Genomic DNA, 24040 nt, shown 5'->3' on the forward strand with positions numbered 1-24040 from the left:
GCGTTTGAAAGTGTGCTTACTTTTTGAGCAAAAAAAAACTATTGTTTAAAAAAAAAAGTACAGACATCATTGCTCTGCATTTCATTTGTATATTTACTAAAGTTTTGGTCTACAATTACGGGACAGTTAACTTTTGCAGTTTGAGTTTATTGCTCAAATTCATTGTTCATGAATACACATGCTACTGAACCATGTTTACAGTGTCCAGCTGAGCTAGTGAACTGCATTATTTTGTCTGTGCAAAAGATCCACACAAGATGCAATGCTTAAAATCTCATTCACGCTGAATTGACATTAACGGATGACAGGTATTGTTATGTCTTGTCTGGACTGTATACTCTATAAGAGTTTCATTTTTTGGGGGTTGGGAATTAAATGGAAGATTCTAACTCTACAGTGATCTCTCCAGTAATCTCCAGTGCAAATTTCTAATCATAAATTGTATTTAAGGAAACAAATTAGATTTATATACAGTAGTGCAGTGTAAACAGAAGGCACTCGAGTTTCTAAATATACAACTGCATATGTGGTTGAGCAGCATGGAATATCTTTAGAATTGTAATGATCATTAAAAATTATTTTACAGTACAAAACATTTACACACAAACATCACAAAGTGTAAAACATTAAGTTACTTTTGGAAATTATGTAACAGAGTTGGTTAAACAAATATACATCTGTATATGTGTCTATATACACATATTTCCAGGTGTCTAAAGCAGTGGGGAGAGCAGCTTAATCAAGTAAAAATCATGTTACTTTATTGCAATAACTCGAGTATCAACAAATTTGTAGAAGTCAAAAAGTAATTTTTTGTGATACCATTGGTGTAAAATGTTAAAGCTCAAAAGTGTCAAAAAAGACTAACAGCAAAACAGATATCACACAAAGAACATAATGAATCTGTAATGCCTAAAGCATGATAAAGAAGCAGATTATTTTCCTTATAATCATACTTGAGAATATTTTTAAAAATCCTAAACACAGAGCAGATGTAACCGACTAATTGTAATTAGTTGCCCACCTCAGCACGCACGCACACATGCGAACGCGCACACATGCGCACAGCCCAAGCAGCAGTTCATCAAACAGAAAACGTCGGCAATGTCTTTATATTGCACTCTCTCGTAATAAAGAAATCAAAACTTTTGATTCCTTAAAATATAATTTTGCAGAGTTTGTATTTTCTGGAAACAGTTTGCGTAACTGACTATCCAGCTAAAATAAGAACAGTATCTATACCAGAAGGTAATGAACAGTACACTGTGGCTAAATAATCATTTTGAAAAATCGCCAGCAGTAGTTTGCTTGTGTCATCAGAAATAAGGTGATTTTCAGCACAGAAAATGACAGTAATTTAAAGCCTTTCACAGCACACAAAATGAGACACGATTTAAATAAATCAACTGGTAAAACAATCTGAAAGGAACAGATGTAATAAGCCACTCTGCAGTTATGGGGTTCCTCCCAATTTTTTTGTGCAACGAAATCAAATTGGCAGTGACAATAAATAGGGTACGTAGTGTCTCCCATAACGATGAAGAGTCCATCTATTGAGTAGCTCTCTTTCTTCTCACAGGGCTGTGTGTATGACTGTGTTTCAGGGCCAAATACTGCTCCTAAAGGACCAGGACATGGAGGATTAAATAGAACCAAAGGCTTTGAGCAGTCAAAATCGATTAGTGCTACTATGACAATTGACATGGTTGACTAACAGGCTTACAGGCAAATCAAATGAATGTAAAAACAACATAATGACACAAACATGTGGATAAGTGTCTGATAATCCCTGCGGGCTGACATATATTCATAGGAAAATTTTACTGACCCACATACCATATTAAAATGATATTTATATAAGTATATAATAAGATGTAGGCTATTCAGTAATGGGGACTGATCATTCTAATCTCAGTTTGGACTGTCAGTAAGTTTTGATGTTGTTTTGGGGATCATATAGAACAATATCTATATTTAAAGACATATATGCTGTATGTATGTATATACGTTAATTTCATTGTCACACAGTCCAACCTATGAGACTACTCTTCCCAACAAACCCCAGCCGGAATGATATAGATGTCACCAGAGTACTAACACACCTGTACACCTTAATGCCATTGCTATTTAAGGAACTGTTACACTATGACTCATTGTGAAGTAGTTCCCAACTACTTTGTGTTTTTTGAGCTACTGTTTGTCATTCTATTGCTGATTCTGTTGCTGAACCTGTTTTTGTACCTGTACTGTTATTTTTTGGATTGCCCCTTAGGATTTGTCTGTTTCGCAGATTATCTACTGGATTACGGCCTCTCTGACCTGTTTTGTCTAGTCTGCATTTGTATTGTGAATCGGCTCAGTTTGTTGTCTCAGACATATTGCCTTACGGCTGACCTTTTGGCCTGACTGCTTCGTCAGTAAAGCCCTGTTCCTTTTGTCTGCAAGCGTCCTCCTTTAACTCAGTATGTTAAATTCATCAGAATGATGGTTTCCCTATCATACATTGCTCAAAGCAGCTATTATGAAAATGAACTGACAATCCAGGAACTGACAGCAACTAATAAAGCAATTTGTGTAAGTCACTTACCTTCTGAACATCTGAAGGCACCCTAGAGAGGAAATCCATTACTTCATTGTTATCAATAGCGTATGGATTCCGTAGCTTCTTTGTGAATTTGTTTATACCTAAAATGAAGGCAGATAGGACTTTGTGATTGCATCAAAAGGTCTTGCCCAGCAGGTGGAGCTAACGGACAGCGGTACCTTATATCAATAAGCATCGCTTACTATTACTGTTTATGTTAGTTTATGTTGAAAAACACGGCTTAAAAACTCAAACATCAAAAAATACATGTATTCATACATCTGACATCTGACAGAAAAACCACCCAAAACCAAACTTTTTTCATATTGCTCAGATAAAATCACACTTCAGTTTCAGTGTTTCTTACCCCATATCAAAATAATGTAGCGAATTGGAATGAAGTATGTGATGACTGTTGCGCCGATGAGAACGAAGAAGGCCAGGTTGGACAGGAACGGCACAGACCAGTTAAATGTGCTACGGAGCAGGATGAAAAGAACTTACAGCTTATGCAAAACAGAACAACCGCATTCAGGCATTCAAAAAGCAAATTTATATCTACTATATAAATATATATTAATTTACATTTTTTCACCCTGATATCTTACAGAAATATATAATAAATGAAAAATATATTAAATGTAATGATCAGTTCTTAATAATAATTAAAATAATTACTTTTTTAATCTCTCAGCGAAGGATGCTATTTCCTCCAGCAGGCTCTGAACTGTGAGGACAATCTCCTGCACCATATGGATTTTGTCCATCAAACCTCTTCTCTCACATTCCTAAACAAATAATGCATTTATTTTCTGAAGAAAATCAAACCCCATGTTAAATGTGGGTTATTTTAAAAGGGGAAAATGGCCCACCTTCTCATCTTCATCGTCATCATCACCAAAGTCTATATGGTCCTGAAACAAAAAGGTTTTTAAATGTATACATTTATGTGTACATTTTTGTCAGTCTAAATAACCCGATCACATACAGCAGTGTGTTTTACTGAATACTAAACCTCTATTACCATAAATAAGACTATTGCATGTCTAAGCATATTTGTCCTAAGGCAAATGTTTTGCACCTTGTTGCCTTGTACTGACCTTACAGCCCTGTGTAATGAATCTATAATGTTCTTTAATATTTTATTTACACTGGTGCGCTAAGCAGTAAATTAAGTCTTTCTGTTACAGCGAAACACTAAATAAACTAAATCAAGACAATTGGATGTACTGAAGCCTCAGCATAGAATCCTAGACCGATTCAGTTTGCCATAACTGATGGTTATTTCAACAGTGAACAAAATGTCTTGGCCACACCTGACTCCGGGATCATGGGAGGGTGAAATATTTCCACTACCTGAATCTCAAGGTTTGTGATTCACTTTTTACCTCTGCAGTAGAACCTTTTTTTAATTCTATGCAGACCCATGTAATTAACAAGTTGCTGTACTCCATAACTTCCACTAGAGGGCCATTTAGCAAAAACAGCTGTTTGAGTTTAGCACATCCAAATAGTCCCAGCCAAAACATCCAGCCATAATGGAGCCGTGTTGTCAGGAGAGATGTTGAGGAGGCCCTTACCTGCTCGTGGTTCACCCTCTCTGAGGCGATATGAAGATAGTTCCACACAAGCAGGATGATCAAGAAGAGGGGTAGCATGTAGAACTCCCAGTACCACACTACGATGAGAAAGAGCTGGAGGAACACGAGAAACAAAAAAAAGGAGACGTAAGACCAGTCGGAGGCTTAGACAACAGCGAGTGGGTTTTTGCTACAGTTTTAATCTCACTCTTAATCTCAGTCCTAATGAGCAGCTCTTCCTGTTTAGACTTTCATTCAAAATGAGGAAAAAACTGCAAACTAGAGAGGGAGAGGTCTGTGGAGTTGAACCCACGTCAGTGTCACTACTGGGCAAGAGCTGGTGATGTGGTCAAAAAGTGACGAGTTTGGAGGGATGGCTAACAGATGTGGCATGTCAAAATGGAGTTGATGGTCTTTCACTGTTTATGTGTTCCTGATAAACTGTTAAAATGAGGCAGCTTTATACATTTCTTTCATTGGAGTGCTCAACAATGTTAGAAGTTATTTAGATTTTTTTAAACTGTTTTTCTATTTCATTATACTGTATAGTGCTCAGTACAGCCAATTATAAATGGTTAGAATAAGACCACAGGCTCCATCATCAGTATCCAGTGGTGTGTAGTATGGTACTAAACCTTGATGATGTGGTTTGATGAAGTGTTTGTAATGGCATGAACGAGAGCAGGAAACAACATATCGCTCCTCAGCAGGAACTACCGTCCAGGGATAAAAAGGCAACATTCTTAAACTGGAGAAGAAGGAAACAGCGCCAACTTCCTCCCACAGTCTCTTGATCTCATTCCATCTCGGCTCCACTCCAGTTTTGGATGCAACATAACCAAGTGTGAAAAAGTGTTAAATAATACCCTTTGTTCATTTATAGTGTAATGCAGGCTACCCTCGCAGGATCAGCTGATGTGATCTCTAAGCAAATGAACACCAAATGTACAGTTTCATCATTGCTTCATCTGGGCAGACATTTGTTTAGGTTTTGTTTGGGCTTACCAGAAATGCAGTGATGGTCCTCTGAACACTCTCCCATTGGAAGCAGCTCTTGATGTACTGCAGGACTTGACGGATCGCTCTGTAGATGTTCCTCACACGAACAGCGTTTCTAGCCAGCACCTAACAGCAGAACGTAAGCTTGTCATGTGCACAGACACCCAAACGTTACAGACAAATGTTCTTTCACCCAACATTCTACTACTCTAAGGTTTGTCACACCTTTTTGGAGAATTTTGGACTGTCTTCCTCAAACTTCCTCTCCCTTGGAGTGAAGGTCCTAATGCTCGCCTTGATCTAATTGACAAAAATAAAGTTCAAGACGAGAGTGAACTGGTGCATACATGTATGATGCAGACCACTGTGTGAGAAACCTTGAGGCAAAAGGGACTCACTGGGTTAAAGATAACCTCAAGCTCCAATAAAATGGTTCCTTTTGATGATGCTCCCAAGTCTTCCTTCTTCAATGGGAAAGAAATCAGTTGACCATTATGTACCTGTTGCATACAAAAGAATGTATTAATCACAGGAGTCTGTTTCTCACACACTTTCTTGTTCACACTCCTCCTGAAGGCAGAAAAGTAAATGTCTTACCGAACTTTTGAATCTAATTACCACATCCCAAGATAGCTATATATACACAACATACTTTATTGTTGTGTAGTATTTATTACATAAAAAAATTTGCAACACATAGTGAAACTTTATTACGTATTATACATTACACATAATGCATGCAGAGTTCATGTTTTCACACCTGGAGCCCGTATAGTACTGTGTAAAAACAGTACTATAATAGTATAGTATAGGGCAGTAATGGGCAGTCATGGCCTGGTGGTTAGGGAACTGGTCTTGTGACCGGAGGCCATGACCGAGGTGCCCCTGAGCAAGGCCCTTAATCCTCAATCGCTCACTTGTATAAAAAATGAGATAAAAATGTAAGTCGCTCTGGATAAGGGCGTCTGCCAAATGCCATAAATGTATAGTATAGTAGTATAGTATACAGTCCCTGACATAAGTTCTGTCGCTTATCCATGTTGTGAAAACAAAAGCTTATAACCTGACTTTAAATTCATTGATTGGTCTTAGAAACGACCTTTCTGTGTTCATTAAATGATCAATATTGCTGCAGTAAAGAAAATTTATTTTTGTAAATTAAATCTCATTTGGGAGGGTTTCAGCTTTCATATGAGTCATTTCTAAAACCAATCGATGAATTTAAAGTCAGGTTATAAGCTTTTGTTTCCACAACATGGATAAGCGACAGAACTTGTGTCAGGGACTGTAGTGTATAGCATTGTGTATAGTAGTGTGCAAAACAGATTTTTGTTACTTACATTGAGTAAAGGAATGGCCACTTTCCCTAAGAAATCTGGTACCTTGTCCCCATCCTCATCAAAGACAGTCACCTCCAGGACGTCATGTATGTCTTTGATTGGGCTTAAAACAAAAATATATTAATGCGACAAATGCCACTGATGCCAAACATCACTCCTTCCAACATTCAGATGCCGGAAGCAAGTTTGTGTACTAAAATATCAGCGCCACTCACAACGTGAAGACCTTGTTCCACTCAGGGTAGAGCGTCTTGTAGATTGTGTGAGTCTGCAGCCGGTTGTTGCCCAATTCTAGCACGCAAAATGGGTCACTCTTACCTAGAAGGAGAGACGATAACCGGTCCCTGGTTTTCACCCTGCTGACTTACAAAGGGGTTTGCGAAGCATGTCGTACATACCATTCAAATCCGCAGCCAGGAGATCTGAGGCCTTGATCACTTTGACCTGAAGGAATCCAACATCCCTTATATTCTTGAAGGAGTTCTTGAAGCTCTGAGGAGTCAAACAGGTAAGACCACACATCAGCTTAAGAAGTGCGCAGACAGAGCGGGATCTCCTTTGTAGATCTACTGTGGGGAATCACTGCAAGGCTCAGTGAAGTGGCAGAAAGCAACTGACATATTTGCTCAGCATGTTGTTTCTCTCGTGGGGTTCCTCCAGTGGTGGAGCGCACAGGTCAGTGATGGCCACGCCACTGCACATGGTGAGGGTGATGAGGAAGACCACCCTGCCGCGACCCTGGTCCAGACTGCACGTGAACAGCTGAGGCTTGTTCACCATCAAGACGGACAGGTCGACTTCACACCTGAACACACACGAACGACCGAGCGTCTCAAACATGTTGTCAATGATGAAAGGAGCTTCCTTTGTGGTCATATTTTCTCACATTTCCATGTTAACAGAACCGGAAGTGAGATTCAGAGAAATTGAAAAAACTTACATTCCGTAACATTCCTCATATTTGCGGCCCTCTTTCAACCAGACGCCAAGCTCCAGAAAATTGGATTTGTCCTGGAACTGGTTGAACTCGAACCTCTCTCTCCACTGAGGGTTGGCCTTTTTGCACAGACACTGCAAGAATAAGACCCAGTCTGCGTCAGGGGTGTTGTGGGGACTTTGGCTCTACCCCTAATCCAATACAACTAGCTCAGGCCTTCATGTACACTTCATAAAGCTTGGTTAGCTGGTCAGGGAGGTAAACGTAACACAGAGGCAGATATCCAGCAGGAGAAATGAACACCTCTGAGCTACATCACACAACTCCAGATAGTTCAACTGCTACATACAAAGTGGGATCTTCATCCAAGGATTTACTACCTTTGTAAACTAAACCACACTTTTGCTAATGACCACTAGCAACTCACTTTTTTTTCTTAGCAAAGGTTACATTTAAGCGGTATTTTTCAATGTGGTCTTCAACACCAGCTGACCTGCATGTCTGCTCTAAAACACCTCTTAACGTGCCGAAGCTGATCCTCGAGGAACACTGAACACCTGCTATGGAGGAGCTGGGAGGCAGGTCAGGACAAAAATGTGGCGTGTCTGTGGGTGTGAGCATGGAACATTAAGACTTCCAGAAGGCCACATGCACACGCCTGTGAGCTGGATGTGTTCGAGGGTTCATTTCAACAGCGAGGAGCATCTCTCCAGTTGTCTCTCCTACCCTTCGTTCGTACCTTACTCCTGTACTTTTGGTCTCCTAGGCGGAAGCGCACAAACGCGTCCCCCTGACCGTCGTCGGGCAGATCCTGTCCCTCCACCAGCGTGATGATCAGAACACCCGTCCACAGCTGACTCTTCCGCAAACACTCAGACAGGCGCGCATACTGCGGTGACGGGCCCAACTGCAACACCACGTTCAAGGTCAGGAAGCATAGCGCCCAACACCACCAGGTGGATAAAGTTGCAGTGTTCTCATTTGCAGCACATTAATGTATTCTTACCTTATTATTCCGCTTTGCTTTTTGGACCCACTTCTTCTCAGAATGGACAGCAAAATACACAACATATGAGTACAATTGCATTTTTTAAATTCATGTCTATAACAGTTTGCATGGAACAGTTAATGGGAGGCTAACCAGTCCTTGTTAGCTTTCATTCATTTTTGTAGTGTTTAATTCTGATTGAATTAATGCTTAAAACCTACAAAGTTCAGAAGTGTTGACTGATAATGTTCTTTACATTTTTCTTGTTTTCTCCATCTCTCACAGACAGACAGACATCAATGATGATCACACCCATATCCTTCTCCAAGCTGTTGGGGTCATCGAGTGGCAGCACCATTTCAGTCGTTCTGTAGAGAGTGGGGGGTTAAAATTGCTCTACACTGGTAAGAAATGAGTCATAACAGGATTCTAAAGGTTCTAGTATGATTCTTAATTCTTACTTGTCAAGTTCCAGTTCACTCAAGCTAACTCTGCTGGAGCCCATGAAGTCATCTGTGGTGAGGTCTCGGTCATAGACCTGAACAGGAAAACTCGCAGTTTCTCAGGGGCTCATTAGACCATGAAGACTTTAGATTATATAGACTCATGTTCGGGTAACAGAAACAATCTTCAGGCGTTTTACTGAATGTGAAGATACCTTGACGTAGAGTTTCTGTTTCAGGTTGCGAATGGGGAAGGAGAAGGTCTCATTCCAGGTGGGGTTCAGGTTCTTATACACAACTTTGCTTTTGTACAATGTCTTCCCTTCAAGCTTGAACTTCACATATGGGTCACTCGTACCTAGAAAAGAGGCAAATGGCTCCATTCAAAGCTCATCTTTGCTGTAGAAACCAGAACTCAGTAAAATGAAAATGAAGTAAACGAAGGAGGAAACTATTCTTTTATGTAAATAAGAATTTAGGCATTCTTTGATGACATGAATAGAGATCAAATTGACATCCAGTAAAAATGAGAGTCACCTCTGTGTATTGTGCTGCAGCCATATGTGAAAAACATTTCCAGTGTTTATGGATATGAAGGGACAGTGACACTGGTTTGACCTTTAAATTAGCTTGTCTTAGTTACAAAGAAACTTTAAGCTAATATGATTGACTTTTCTCCAAGGGTGCGGGGAGCATGGAGGATGTGGTTAATACTTCAGACTGCAGCATGACTTCAAACCTCAATTTCCTGAAAACGCAATGGCTAAAAAAAGGGAAAAAAAATGCAATGAAGCAACAGGTTGTGGTAGCGTGACTGAGGCGGGGGGGGGGGGGGGGGGGGGGGAGGGGAGAGCAGGGAGGGGGCGAGAACTGAGGGCTTTGTTTGATGGGCTTTATTCTCCATCAAGAAACAAATGATCATTGGATGAGGCAGCAGAACAGCAGGGGGACTGTGTGTGTGTGTGTGTGTGTGTGTGTGTGTGTGTGTGTGTGTGTGAGAGAGAGAGAGAGAGAGAGAGAGAGATTGAGAGAGAGAGAGAGAGAGAGAGAGAGAGAGAGAGAGAGAGAGAGAGAGAGAGAGAGAGAGAGAGAGAGTGGGCGTGCCCCTGCTTGACTGGAACTGGTACACCATGACAGGTAGGAATGTGACAGTTTATAAATCAGAAAAAGACTATAATGAATTAACACCAGTAGGGCGTTTTAGCTTAAACGCCAGGAAGCATAGAAAACTGATGCAAGTATATATGACAGATTAGCTGGTCAGACACTGACATCTTCAACGGCAGATGGCAGCAAGTTCTCTTCATGAGAGCAGAACCCTGACACTGGGCAAACCTAAAGGAGTGTGCATAGTTCTGAAATATCAAGAACCACTGGTCAATATGTCAATATGAAAGGCTTACACGAACTCTCTGGACTGGCCTAGACCAAAATACACATGGAAATGAAGTGAACAGCATCATTCATTCTGCATCACTGAAATAACTTAGTTAAACAGGAAATCCCTTTGAGATCAATTGCCAGTTACATGGTAAGTAGGCCACGCAGCAAGAAAACGTGGCAGACCACCACATCCCACCAAAACCAAAAAAAAAAAGTGAAAGCAAAAAAAAAAAGTCTCCAGCCACGATAAGACTTTGAAGCTTCAGACATAATGTGGAAATTAAATTAAACGTAAATGTGATGGAAACTGAGAGGAAGAGAGGCTTGAAAACCAAACTGAGAAGAAGCTCTCTGTGCTGAAAGGTGATGAGTGGCGTGCAGCAGCACTGCTGAGCGTGGGTGGGGCCAGGACGTGGGTGTGGCCTCTGACAGGTTTTGATTTGCTGTGAGGAATGTGGCCTACTAAAACATGGGAAAGTTACCAAGCTGACAACTCCACCTAGCTCAGCTAAAAGTATTCTCGTATACATGCAACAAAATATAGAAACTCAGTTCATCTAAACAGTGAGATTACTGGGAACTGAGATTTTTAAGTGTATATATACGTTTTCCCTTTAAATCTGCAAACTGAATGGCTGTGGGTCCCTGTATGTCAACAACTTCAGATACTGTTTAGCAACATCTGCATTACAGGAAGTGTTGAAATGACCCCAGAGACAAACACTGGCAGACACTTAACAGGGAAAAGTCCCTCGAGGGTCAAGATTTGAAGTTGACCTTTACAGCAGCAGCGTCCAATACTGCTCTGAGATATTTGCTGCTGGGTGCAGTTTAGTGCGCCACACTCCATGCAGTGATTGACGTTAGAATCGTGGAGTCAGGCATGTGCTTTGCGTGACAGTCCTGGGGACCCACTGTGGTGCAGTTTTAGGTTTTGCCCTACTGCACCTGACCGGACTTGGTGATCCAAGTCAGGAGAAGGGACAACATAGTGAGAACCTGTGAGAGCTGATGAACGCAGCATGGAGTCTTACCACAACGGTCTCTTATGACCAGGTCCCGCCCCTGTTTCAGGTTGATGGAGAGCAGGTACATTCTTTTAACCTCCTTCTGGCTGTCCCACAAGGCCGTGGCCTCTCCCGGCATGTCCAGAATCTACAATCAAACAGCACATTTAATATTTGTATAGATGTCAGAATGGGAATGTTTTGTGGACATCATGGGCCAGGTCAGGCCAGGCCTTCACTCTTCAGTGTCAACCAAACAACTGATGGTTCTGGTGCACAGCATGGTGCACTTTATGGAAGGTGGTGTGAGTTTCACTTTGAGATCAAAGGTGTTTTGTTTGCACTGCATTCTTAAAGGCCAGAACCAACTGTGTTAGTGTGAGTACTAAGTACAAGTGTGAGTACTAGGTACTAAGTAAATACACTCAAGTTGCAATAATCAGAAGATGTGTGACAAACCAAAACACACAAACACACACAAACAAAAAATTTACAACATTACTTACAGCATTTTGCTCGGTGTCATTTAAGGTAAGAGAATCTGTGTCATTGGTCCGCTGCCTCTGTGGCATCAAAAACAGACCACAGAATTAGAACAAATGTCTGTCCTGTGCCTCCTGTACCAAAGACCACATCTGCAAGTTAATTAAGTAAATGAAATACTGGTTTTCAACACACATCAAAATTTCAATAATGTTAATGTAATTATCGTTGTCATGTAATTACTGTGGTCACACCACCTACTTTGGATTTGGAATTGCATATCTCAAGAAAAGCACCCAAGCTCGTTCTAACGTCTTTATTAAAAATACCTTCACTCTAGGAAATAAAGAATTTTAAGCCTTGGGATCACAAATAAGAAGCTGAAGAATTCCACTTTCCATTGAAATGCTTCTCACTTCATATTTTACCATAGGTCAATAACACCTCAATAACACACTTGCTATGCATTGGACTCCATTTAACTGTAGGTCTTCTTCCAAAGTTCCATACATCTATACAGCCAAATTCACCAAATATGCATTAAGGATTTATGCTCAGACAAATGCAAGTACTAGATATCTATAAGCATTTCAGTGATGTTTACAAGGACGTAGTCATCAAAGAACGTTTGCTAACATAATTCAGAGTTTCATTAAAAACAAAAGCTTTCGTCATGTAGGACTTCCTCCTATCAGATGACAACAGGAGCACACAGAAGTGGCACAAAGGTGGAAAACGGTAGTGGTCTATTCTGGCTCCGCCTTGTTGAGAGATTTGCATAAACGTTAGTTCGCTTTTTTATACAATGCCAAATTTTCACTGCTGCATAAACTGTATACAGTAAATAAACATGTAATCAGTTTGAAATAAAGAAACCAAGATCTTTATTAAATCATTATTGTGTGTGTTCATAGACGGAATGCAAATCTGTTAGTCAACACAGCTTCGTCAACACAGATGAACACGGAGCGCTCCAATTTCTCACATGCTACATGATCACTTTAATCTGTGGTTTATCTGCAGGTGTAGTCATTGAGCTGGGAGTTATGGGAAATGTGCCTTCTACAGAGTTTCTGTTCTATTCATCACCAGAGAAAACAGGAAGGCCAGTTAATCATGCCCAACTGCTTGAATTACCTCAATGCTAATGCAATTTCACTGACGTGATTGCTTTTCTATTTCTCAATTACCTACGAGTAGTCTATGAGAATGTACTTGAACATATGAAGACACAGTACATATAAGACACAGTAAAGTGATCGTTTATCAAACTGATATAAGAAGTGTATCTGCATAATCATTGGTGAAGAGAATCGCAATACTTCATGTTATGATTCTCAGTTACCCCACTTAAAATGTAAAAACTACAAAAGCAGACACCGTACAGGAAGAAGTCGCACGGTACCTCCATCGAGTTCTCCAACACATCCAGCGCCGGTGGCTCCGTCATGGGTCTGCTAGGAGAATACCTCACCTGCGGGCCCTGCTCCATGGTCTCTGGAGTATTCAAGCTCTGCTCCTCAAGACCACCACTGACCGACTGTAATGACCTCAATTCAGAGGAGCTCCTGGCAAGACTAAGCAAGCTGGAGAGCTGGGCACGACCACCTTTCTCTTGCCGGGGCTGAAGGCGGGGTGTGGGGGGGTTGCTGTAGCTAGGGGGCGATGGGCATTGGTCCAGGCGGGGCGGGGAGGAGGAGCTATGACGCCTACGCCTCACGTCTGGCAAGGAGGACCTCCACTGGTCCCGTGGCTGCTCTGGCCTTGCCTGCTGTTTGCTGAGGTTTTTGTTGCCACTGCCCCGTACGTAGTGGAAGAGGGGCTTGGCTTTCTGACGAAGGTTGCCCCACACAGTCTTTCGGGGTCCTGTGCTGGGCTCCATCCTGTGTGTTCGTGCATGTGTGTGTGTGTGTGTATGTATGTGTGTGTGTATTGGTGGGGGGAGGCTGACAAGGCCACTCATACACACGAGTTAGACCGTCACCAAGACCTGTAAGGACACACAGAAGAAGGCACGTGTGAGGGCCTTACTATTACAGGAGGCGAGATCCACCATGCTGCTTATAAGTGGCTTAAAACAAATTATAGAAATAAAACCTGTTCGTGTGGAGGAGTGTATATGTTGGAAATACTGAAAACAACAGAAAAGGCAGAAAGACATACAAGAGCTACGGAAAAGCCTCGATCAGTCAAACAGATCGATACCACGCGCAACAATACTACTTGCCACGGAGCAACACTCAGCTCACATCGAAACAACAGCCAAGAGAACAAGATACTCAAAGTCCACAACGTGATGGGCAATTTAAATGTTAAAAGGGGCATTTAGGAAATTATAAATGATGACCTGAAAGAAAACTATGTCGAAAACGTCCGTCCCAAACGGTAAATATAATCATTTTCCACACATACAAGGCCGATAATACAACATTCACAAACAAAAGTAATTCAATAAAACAAGGGAAGAAAGTAAAGTGAACAAAACATGAATAACCAACAACCCCAATATAAATGGGCGAAGGAAACGGCAGTAATGAAAAGGCGCAGAGGGGAATGACGACGGTATCATAAAACGTATAATGAAACACGTTGAAAATCATCTCATCCGTGAAACTACGATCACACCTCGGCTCTTCTGATTCCCTCAAATTTACCCAATTTGGATAAATATCCAACTCACAAACTTACAGGCGAACACAATCATGTGGGTCACGAACACATCCGTAGATGCAGCTGACTAGAAATGTGAACCATCACTGCTCAATTGCACCTGCTATACTGCAAACTATTAATGTTCAAGCCTCTCACTGTACACACATTTCTCATATTTAAAAAAATGTATGTGCCATATGATACCGTGAGAACTAGGCCAGTCGTATTTGTCTAAACTGTGTCTGGGCGCGTGATCAGTCATCCTAGCAAATATGTTTAAAATGGACAGAGGACCTCACAAATTATATGGTGATGACCAGAGGTGGGTAGGAACGCGTTACATTTACTCCGTTACATTTACTACAAAGTACATTACTAAGTAGCTTTTTGGACAAAAATGTACTTGTAGGAGTAGTTTTAATATGAAAGACTTCTACTTTTACTTGAGTAAATATGTGGTGAGAAACACGCGACTTTTACTCCGTTACAATCGGATTTGCGCCGCGCGCTACCGTTACTTTCGTTTTGTATATAATTCGTCTTTTCAGTGAGAAGACTGACCAACGGCTCACCCGAGTATGAGTGACCAATCAAATGAAGCCGGTCAATCACGTGATCACATACGCAAACTTTCAAGATAACTTTTAGTGAGATTTAAACCGGGGTGGGGTGTAAAATGGACACAAATTAAGTGTTATATCGCGATCGATCGATCGCCGGTGGTTGGCGCCAGAGCGAACTAGTAACTCATTGAATCATAGATGTGGATCAGAGGTAAATAAACTAGATTTTTTTCGGCGTGAGAAATCGGATGTGTGGCGTGTAAGCGTGTGAAGACAGCCAAATGCGTGTGTCTCACGCTCAATGCGTGAGTTTGCAACCTTGGCGCTGCCAATTGTGTCTACAAACGTGTGGACATTTCAGCCTACAAGAACTCAACATCAAATATGAGGAAACACGATGCGATAAGTTTGCTGTATGTATAATTTTGTGTAATGCTATATCTCTGAGGCATAACGTTTGTATGATGTAATTATTAAATGTAACGCAGTGCAATACTAAAAACCAGTTCTCACTGCTATAAGTCTGCTATAAATTGATTCAGTTGGTGTCAAGTTGTAGCTACACGTATTGGCTGACAGTCTCATCAGTTAGTGACTTTGTGGAACACATTAAAGTTACACAGGCCTAATAATTAGGAACAAACCAAAATACATATTATTTATAATAAATAATTTATATATATATAATATTTATTTATAATAAATTATTTTTATCATTAAAAGTCATTGTTTCCCGTAATTCAATTTACCATGATGTAATTTACTGACACGAGACAGTACTCATGCATTTACTCACTACTTGAGTAGCTTTTAATCAAAGTACTTTTTTAACTTTTACTCAAGTAAATTTTTGGGATGCATACTTTTACTTTTACTTGAGTAACATTTGGTTCAAGTAACTGTACTTTTACTTGAGTAAAATTGTTGAATACTCTACCCACCTCTGGTGATGACTGAGTGAAATTTGAGTTTGAAATTTGCAACATCCGCGTGGATGTGTCATAGCCAAAAAGAGCTACGATTTTTAATGAGTTAATTAAGCTGATATCTGTCACTTTACAATAAACTTATCCATCACACCATAATCAATGTACAAACCCAATTTTCTTATTCTCTGCAATGTACAATTTCAAATAAGGAATCTCAATTGTAACATATAAAACAATTCCCTTCAGTTAAACACTTTTATTTTAGATATCAATATTGTAATGGATCCTGTAGCTTACAGATCCAGTATCTTTGACAACCAGAGAAATTGACAGCCTATAGAAATGTTCAAATATATACAGGGCCGGCGCCGGGGGGCCAAAGGGGGCTTGGGGGCGTCGCCCCCTCAGGCGAGGTGTCCTGCCCCCTCAATGTAAATAATAAGACCCATTTATTTTACAACAATCGCTACATGGCGCCCCCTCAACAATCGTTACACGCCACCCCCCCGCTCAACAACTTATGTTCGTAGGGGGCTGTGGATCACACGTGCCCAGAGTGGTGGGCAGCCCTAGCCCGGCACCCGGGGAGCAGTTAGGGTTAGGTGCCTTGCTCAAAGGGCACCTCAGTCATGGCCTCAGGTCTGGGAATCGAACCCACGACCCTCCGGTCACAAGACCAGTTCCCTACCACCAGGCCATGTCTGCCCCTAGGATTTGATTGGTCATTTAGGTGTTTAATCCTTTCCAGCTAACATTAATGTTCTAATTACTTTTGTTATATTTGTGAACTAAGATATGAGGATATCTCATAATAATGTGTTGCCTCTTTCATAATGAATTTATGCTGAAAATTCAGGTGAATCATTTGTTACTGTTTTTTTAGTAAATTAGTCTAAAGATGCATTAATACTTCACAAGAAATTAATTTCTCTGTGCAGGACACCACAGTTCCAAACTCTACTCATCAGATTATGAACCAGCAGAACATTTTAAGGCTTAATTTTAGCCTGACTAACTACTACAACCACCAAGTTCAAGCGTTCAATGAATATCACACTGCTCCCAAGAAGATGGCAACCGATTCATCCTCAGGACGCCACAGGTTTATAAATCCTATAAACTATTTTGACAAACAATTTCACCCAGTTGAATTAAAAATGAAACAGGACATCAAACAAAAACAGTTTGTTCCACCGCACATACAGCCCTCATTTCAGTCTTCTTTAAACCTGATAAAGATGGAAGCATACTCTCCAGTTACACCCACCCTCACCACATTCATCATCCATTCTGACCAAACAGGGTTATTAAATGTAGACACTCATCAATGTAGATTGTTCAGTGTAATAAACTGTAAATTAGAATAATCACGATGATAATCATGTCATTAGGTACAGATTTACATTAAGTAAATTGACACTTTCTATTTACAGATTTAGAAGGAAAATTGCTTTGGACCGTCGTTTATTAATCTGATTAAAAACTTTACCTAACTCACCGCTGGCCACAGTCACCACCATGGGCACAACATCACAGAGATTCACATAACACAGGGTCACTCACTCTCATCATCACACTTCATCTGTTTGGAACCACTCACCACAGCAATCAGACTAAGCCATACTGATAATACAGGTGTTAACATAGCAGTAATACATACAAAATCCACATTGATTCAGATTATGTGTTATTATATCTACAGTAACTGTCAATAAAAAATCTAAGAAATCAAAGATATTACCGAATTTACTATTTTATCATTATTGCATCAACTGATCAAAGTCAACAATTTTTTTCTTCAACTTTTTTTTTGAAAGTTTGAAGTATTGTTGAAAAATAATAAACATGAACAAGGTTACTTTCACTCCATGGAAACACATACCTGTCTGGCATATTCATGCTACAAGCGTAATAAAAAAATCAATCATAATGGAAAAACGTTATAACACTATTTCATCATTAAAGACAATAAGTCTATTACATTTGAAGAACTGGCACAAAAATAGCAGCCTTGAATAGGAGTGTAATGCTTTAAAAAATTCACAGTTCACACCACAATTTAGACATCACGGTTTGGTTTAAGTTTGGGACAACAGGGAATAAACAACATAAACTCTAAATGGCCACTAGTTAAGTTTCTTTTCATTCACCCTGACATAATCTCACATCTATGACAATTCATAATCCGTTTATTTTTACTACATCTGATGTCTGTGGGTGTTTGACTATCTATGTTTGTCAGTCTGTCTCTTTTTTTCGAACCCTCCACCTGGTTCTCTGTCTCTGTCTCTGAACTCTTTCACTCTGTCATTCAGCTTCCTTGTCATGTTGAGTTGGGATGGTGTGGATGGAGAGAGAGAGAATGTGAAGGGTTGAAACAGGACAGTTTCTTACACCAGTACACTAACATAATGGGACTTAAAAAGGAACTGTGAGAGCTGTGGTCTCAAAAGGGTGGCGGTGGTGTGGTAGCGAATACTCTTGTGGTATGATGCTTGGCCTGAGATCAGCGAAAAACACAACGAAAAAAAGACCAGTGCTTCCAGTGTGCTGTGTTTACAAAAAAGGTTTGTTTTAACAAAAAAGAATATGTAAGTAATGGCAGAAAATAAGTGCATTCGGCTCACTATTAGAGTTTTTTAAAAATCGAATTCCTACACCTTTATTTGAAGAAAGTCAAACTTCTTTAAAGGCAAATTTGAGAAAATATGCAAAAGCAGATAAAAGGCCCTGAGACTTCAGATGGTTAAAGGGCACTGATCAAACCACAACAAAAAGGGTCACTTTAATCTGCAGCCCAATGATACTTGTCAGGGAAAATCTGTAATCCTTCAGTTTGAACGCACGACAGCACTGGCCACTTCTGTTCCGGCCTACTTCAAGACATCACTTTCTTTCGAGTTTCTTAACTTGAGTTGAATTAATCTCAGATTTGGATGAAATAATTTACAATGAGTCATCATAGGTCTCCACAGTCTTATATCATAGGTCTCCATATCTTATTATATGTTCTGTTCTATCTTATGCTCACACAGTTATTGGTGCAGGGCTATGTCAAAATGTATAAATTTTTTTGGTGTATTACATGGGCACAGTAATATGTTTCAGCAATAATAAAGTGTTTTTCAGTAGCAGTGAAGGTGTTAAAACCTAAAACCTGATTTGACGTGCATGCTTTGTCTTCATTTGCTCCACCTTACCAAACAGGCCTGGTCTGTTTCCATCGCTTTTGTGCCCGAACTGATTATGGCCCAGTTAGCTACAGCCCTGAAGATATAGAGTACCAGCCACCTGCCTACCTCCTGCAGCGGGGACTCCAGTGGAGCAACGACCCGCTTGAGGTTCAAGCTGTATTGTGGCTTTTTACCTCTCAATAACTGTTTAAATTGCATTCCAAGGTACCTCTTGAGGTTTGGGATTAACTAACTGCTGACTTGAGGATTTTCAGTTTTCAAATGCCTTAAAAACATCTGCTAATAGGTTACTAAGTACTAAAACAGGTTATTTTATCACTTTGTCTTGCTATGTTTTTACTGATTAAAACTTACCAGCTGGAACACACACACAGGCACACAGAAACACACAGACAAAAGCAAACACTCATGCAAACGCAAACACGCAGACACGCACACACAATTTGGTGAACGAGCAGCATGAAGACACACCCAAGATTCATTAACACTTTTATAAAGTGTCTGAACAAAATACAACGACTCTCCATCTGGAACTTGGCTTTTCCGTGAAACTTAGATCCACACCAGCCTTCACAAATGCCCCTACTCTAGGTCCACAAGATGAGATAAACCAGGGTCAGACCAGACTCAAGTTTGTATAACCAATGGGAATACACAGTTCTGCATAAACAAATTTCAGCACAGAAGCATGTTTGCGACCTGTACATGGTATTGGAAATGGTTTTGGCTTTTGAAAAAAAAGTGATTAACCAAAGGGGTGATGTGATCCAACTTTTATCTGAGCTGCATACAGTTAACTACGGAGACAGCCAGAAAGCATCAACAGAGGCAGGTGCAATGCATCCCAGACAGGCCATGACTGAGGTGCCCTTGAGCAAGGCACCTAACCCCAACTGCTCCCCGGGCGCCGGGCTAGGGCTGCCCACCGCTCTGGGCACACGTGTGATCCACAGCCCCCTAGTAATCACTAGTGTGTGTGTGTGTGTTCTGACTGCACAGATGGGTTAAAAGCGGAGGACAAATTTCGATTGGGGTGTAAAAATCACAATTGACAAAATATGGCACATTATTAAGAACACAGTTGAACATGGAGAGGGAGAGAGAGATAGATAGAGAGAGAGAGATAGATAGATAGATAGAGAGAGAGAGAGAGAGAGAGAGAGAGAGAGAGAGAGAGAGAGAGATCGAGAGATCTGAACAAGTGTCCTTTAGTCCAGTGGATGCAACACCCATACACAGGCCTAAGAGGAAAGACTTCCTATATCCCCATTTAAAAGAGCAACTGAAGTCTGAGCATCTTATACCTCCAGACACCCTGACTGTGGTCTGGAGAGGAACCAGACCAACCCTATTAAGCCACTCCTCGCCCGCATTTATGGCAAAATAAATGGCTGAAAGGCTGCAAGGTCTTCCATGCATCATTGTGTAAACAGATGGTGGGGTGTGGAGCTGAGAGGGAGATGTGGGGGTTTTAGCTTTTTCTTTTTGTAAAGTGTAAATTATTGGAATTCATTTAAAATATAATAAACACAACATTTTGTTGGATGACATTTATTTCTTAGAATTTAAATCTAACAAATCATCTCTATTGAGTATGAACTAAAATGCTCTGACAAGAATCCAGAACATTTAGTCATGAGATGATCAATGATTGCAGGCCAATGTTAATTGTGCTACAATGATACAAGTTCTACTTGGCTTGGCTCATGTAAAAGAGTGCTCCATTCTACCAAATAAGACTCTAACACACACACACACACACACACACACACTCAAACCCTGCACAAAAAGTCAAACACTTTGGTTGCAATTACAGCATTGACAGGTTTTTAATCAGCACTCAATCTAATTAAAGGATCCACGTAAATCTGACCTGTTTCCACATTACACTTTGAATGTTTGAATGCAAAGTTTAACTTTTTTTCTTTAATTTGTATGAATGTAAAATGAAAGTTACTTTTTATAAATAACCAATTACCAAAATGTGGACATTCCATTTGCAGTTCCAGAAGGCAATACTGCTGCAAATACACCAAGTTACAGTAAGTGCGAACTGTATAAAACTTTTTTTCTAAATGATGTTTCGCCCTGACAAAAAGGCCAGAAATCTACTAAGACTACTGACTATAATTGGAGGGTCATCGGGTACGTCGGGAACTGACAGACAAACTGCAAGATGCCATGAGGCGTTTTTTTCTCCTCTCTTAAACCACTGAACTTGACAACTTGTTCACTATGCAACCAGCGGCTTTACAAGGGAACCGAAGAATTAGCTGATCTCATCTTTAAAAAGAACAAGAAAAAAAGCTTCATTCGTTACTAAAATGTTAATGTTTTTTCTGAAAAACAATTGGAACTGACAGACAACTGTTAACAAAACACAATTATTTCCATTATTCCATACTGCATTGCTAACAAGACTCGTATGACTGTAGTTGAGCCAAGCTACGTCAAGATAAGGGACATTTCACTTATGCCAAACCATTAACCTTTCCGGAGGACAAAGCATTATGCGTGATCGACGTGAAGCGGACTGCGGCTAGCTTTTCTCACGTTACAGCCCTACCACGCCATGCTCTGCTGAACAACACGCTGCCTAACCCCGTCGGCCTCGTGGCGATCGCTCATTCACGTATCACGAACAGCGGTCTGGACGCCGCGCGCCGCAGCACGTCCGTGCACGCGGGCAGCAGAGCGGGAACGACTGGAAGGGTGGGATTAGTCCACAGGGGATTAGTCGTGCGTGTGTGCGCATCCTTAACAACCAGTTGTTTGTTTTGGTGGATGCTGCTTGGAGCTTCAGAAACACTGAAAGTGCGAAAAACAAGCCAATGCAAAATAATAATAATAATAACGAAAGCGTTACGGAGGTGACATTTGCTTTTCTGTGCAAAGAAAAGCAAGAGCTCGCATCGAGTGATGCATGCAGTGTTAATATTAACCAGTGAAACAACGTACAGTTTAAGTTATACATGCTTAGCACAGCCTGATGTGTTAATTATTCTTTACTCTCTAGACTACTACTCAGTCTACGATGTTGGCGATGCGTGTTGCATAAGTCTGATAAGCTTTATTATACGCACATGACCTAATGATAAAAAATATTAGTTTATTCTTACTCTTATTATTGCACACACGTTGTACTGTTCTGTTACATTACAGTGAATTCATAAAGTTAGACTAACCCAGGGTCACAAATGAACGAATGTCGTTATCTCCTAGTACACCGTGAAGCAAAAATATCTTTCGTCTCATATTAAAGTTTATTATATTATTTTAGAATATTTAAACAGGCTAATTTTTAGATGTTGCATTCAAGATCGGGAATCTGGTAATTCTGTGCAACGAATACATGTGTGCAGTCTAAATAGGAATGTATTCTTCTTTACTCTTTAAACTCTTATGTAGACTACTCAGTCTACGATGTTGGCGATGCGTGTTACATAAGTCTGATAAGCTTTATTATACGCACATGAACTAATGATAAAATCTAAAAAGCATCCAAGCTATGTTCACAATTTTCAGCAACGCCCCCCGTCTCCCTGTACGTATACCTTCATCACAAAGGAATTACAACTGGCCTACGGCACCTCAACAACACGTTAGTCGGCTTTAACAAAGTAGTTCATCTCAACTGTACAGAAAATACGGGGTCGTCGCATCTCTTTCCACCTTAGGATGGTTGAAAAACTCTCCGTCCCAGAGCCCATAATTATCTCCACTGTTTAAAAGATGAGTTACTGGGAAAAGCCGAGTCAGGACAACAAACTTGTGATTTAGCTAAAAGCACTTATATTACACTAGAGTGTTAATGTTTGCTGGAGTATAAACGAGGTATGTTCAGTGTACTGCTAACACCAGATGCAAACGTATCCCACAGCCTTACCTGCCTTCGATGACTGCACGGAACTTTAGGCTTATCTTTCAGCAGTTTGCATGGATAAGATGGATGCGGAAACTTATATCCCGAACTAACCAAACCAACGAGAACATATGTGAAATTACAATTACTAGGCTAGCTAGGGCAGTTGATATAAACAATTTGTTTAAACAACTACAATGGATAATATTTGGCTGCCTGTGACGGACGTAGCGAAATGCCAAGTCACAATAAACAAACATAAAAGCAAAAGTTAGTTAAGGCATAATAAATAAGTTAATGATCCTGGAGCTACCAGACCCGTCTTGGTGGCGGACCGTCGTAGAGGTAAAGTTACTCTTCTTTAAACAAACAGAAAAGCTGACCGAAACTAAAAACAGGCAGCCAGGTGTATTGTCACATCTTTTTTCATCCCAAGACATGTAACTTACCTCAGGTTGAGCGTTTAGAGAAGCCTGAATTCATCTTCGTTCTCTGTTCACTGCAAGTCATGTTGAAATCCGGAGAGAAACGTGCAAACAAGCAGCGATAGATAGAGCAACTTCCTTGTCTGTTAGAAGGACGACACTACAGACAGGCAGGGCAGACTAATCATTTAAAGGGAGCTCTCGAGGCACATTTTGGCCGATATAAAACAAAGTTGGGTGCCACACGGTTTACGTATATGAAATAATAATCTTGTACATTTGTCATTTAGCCTAGTTGATTTTCATAGGGTGACTTTAAAACGCGTTCTCAGTTGAACAGCAGTAGCACCATTATCTGTAGCCTCAAACGTAGTACCTACATTACTTTATTTGTTTGTATTTTGTTTACTTATTTTGTCAGATTCGTTTTTCTTCTGTATTCTTCATTTCTGTTCACTCTGTATTTCTGTGAAATCATATGAATTGTCATTACACAATTGTCCTGTAGCAGTATGTCACAAACTGCCCTCTGCTGTCTGAAGAAAACATTGTACCCACGTTGTAATGTTGTTACAGTGAATTCATAGTTAGGCTAACCATGGGTCACATATGAACGAATGTCGTTATCTCCCAGTACACCGTGAAGCAAAAATATCTCTCGTCTCCCATTA

General features: G+C 40.4%; 1 protein-coding gene across 2 annotated transcripts; it reads right to left on the minus strand.

Moving 5' to 3' along the window:
* Positions 1-73: 73 nt before the first annotated feature.
* Positions 74-23549, minus strand: mctp2b (multiple C2 domains, transmembrane 2b). 2 transcript variants are annotated; one of them, XM_077024831.1, is made up of 24 exons: positions 23394-23509; positions 22969-23053; positions 13150-13734; positions 11768-11824; positions 11289-11409; positions 9087-9229; positions 8890-8966; positions 8685-8796; positions 8447-8479; positions 8180-8347; positions 7444-7574; positions 7122-7308; positions 6902-6995; positions 6719-6821; positions 6504-6606; positions 5562-5663; positions 5389-5463; positions 5170-5289; positions 4165-4278; positions 3457-3498; positions 3263-3372; positions 2952-3061; positions 2588-2685; positions 74-1619 (listed from the first exon to the last, which is right to left on the minus strand). In XM_077024831.1, the coding sequence occupies exons 3-24, from the start codon at positions 13705-13707 to the stop codon at positions 1551-1553; spliced, it is 2727 nt and encodes a 908-aa protein (XP_076880946.1). In that variant the 5' UTR covers positions 13708-13734; positions 22969-23053; positions 23394-23509; the 3' UTR covers positions 74-1550. The 2 variants fall into 2 exon arrangements, with proteins under 2 accessions (XP_076880946.1, XP_076880945.1); XM_077024830.1 differs by lacking the exon at positions 22969-23053 and having other exon boundaries at positions 23394-23549.
* Positions 23550-24040: the final 491 nt, after the last annotated feature.

This window comes from Brachyhypopomus gauderio, chromosome 12 (assembly GCF_052324685.1).
Source record: "Brachyhypopomus gauderio isolate BG-103 chromosome 12, BGAUD_0.2, whole genome shotgun sequence".
In the NCBI taxonomy this organism is placed as follows: Eukaryota; Metazoa; Chordata; class Actinopteri; order Gymnotiformes; family Hypopomidae; genus Brachyhypopomus; species Brachyhypopomus gauderio.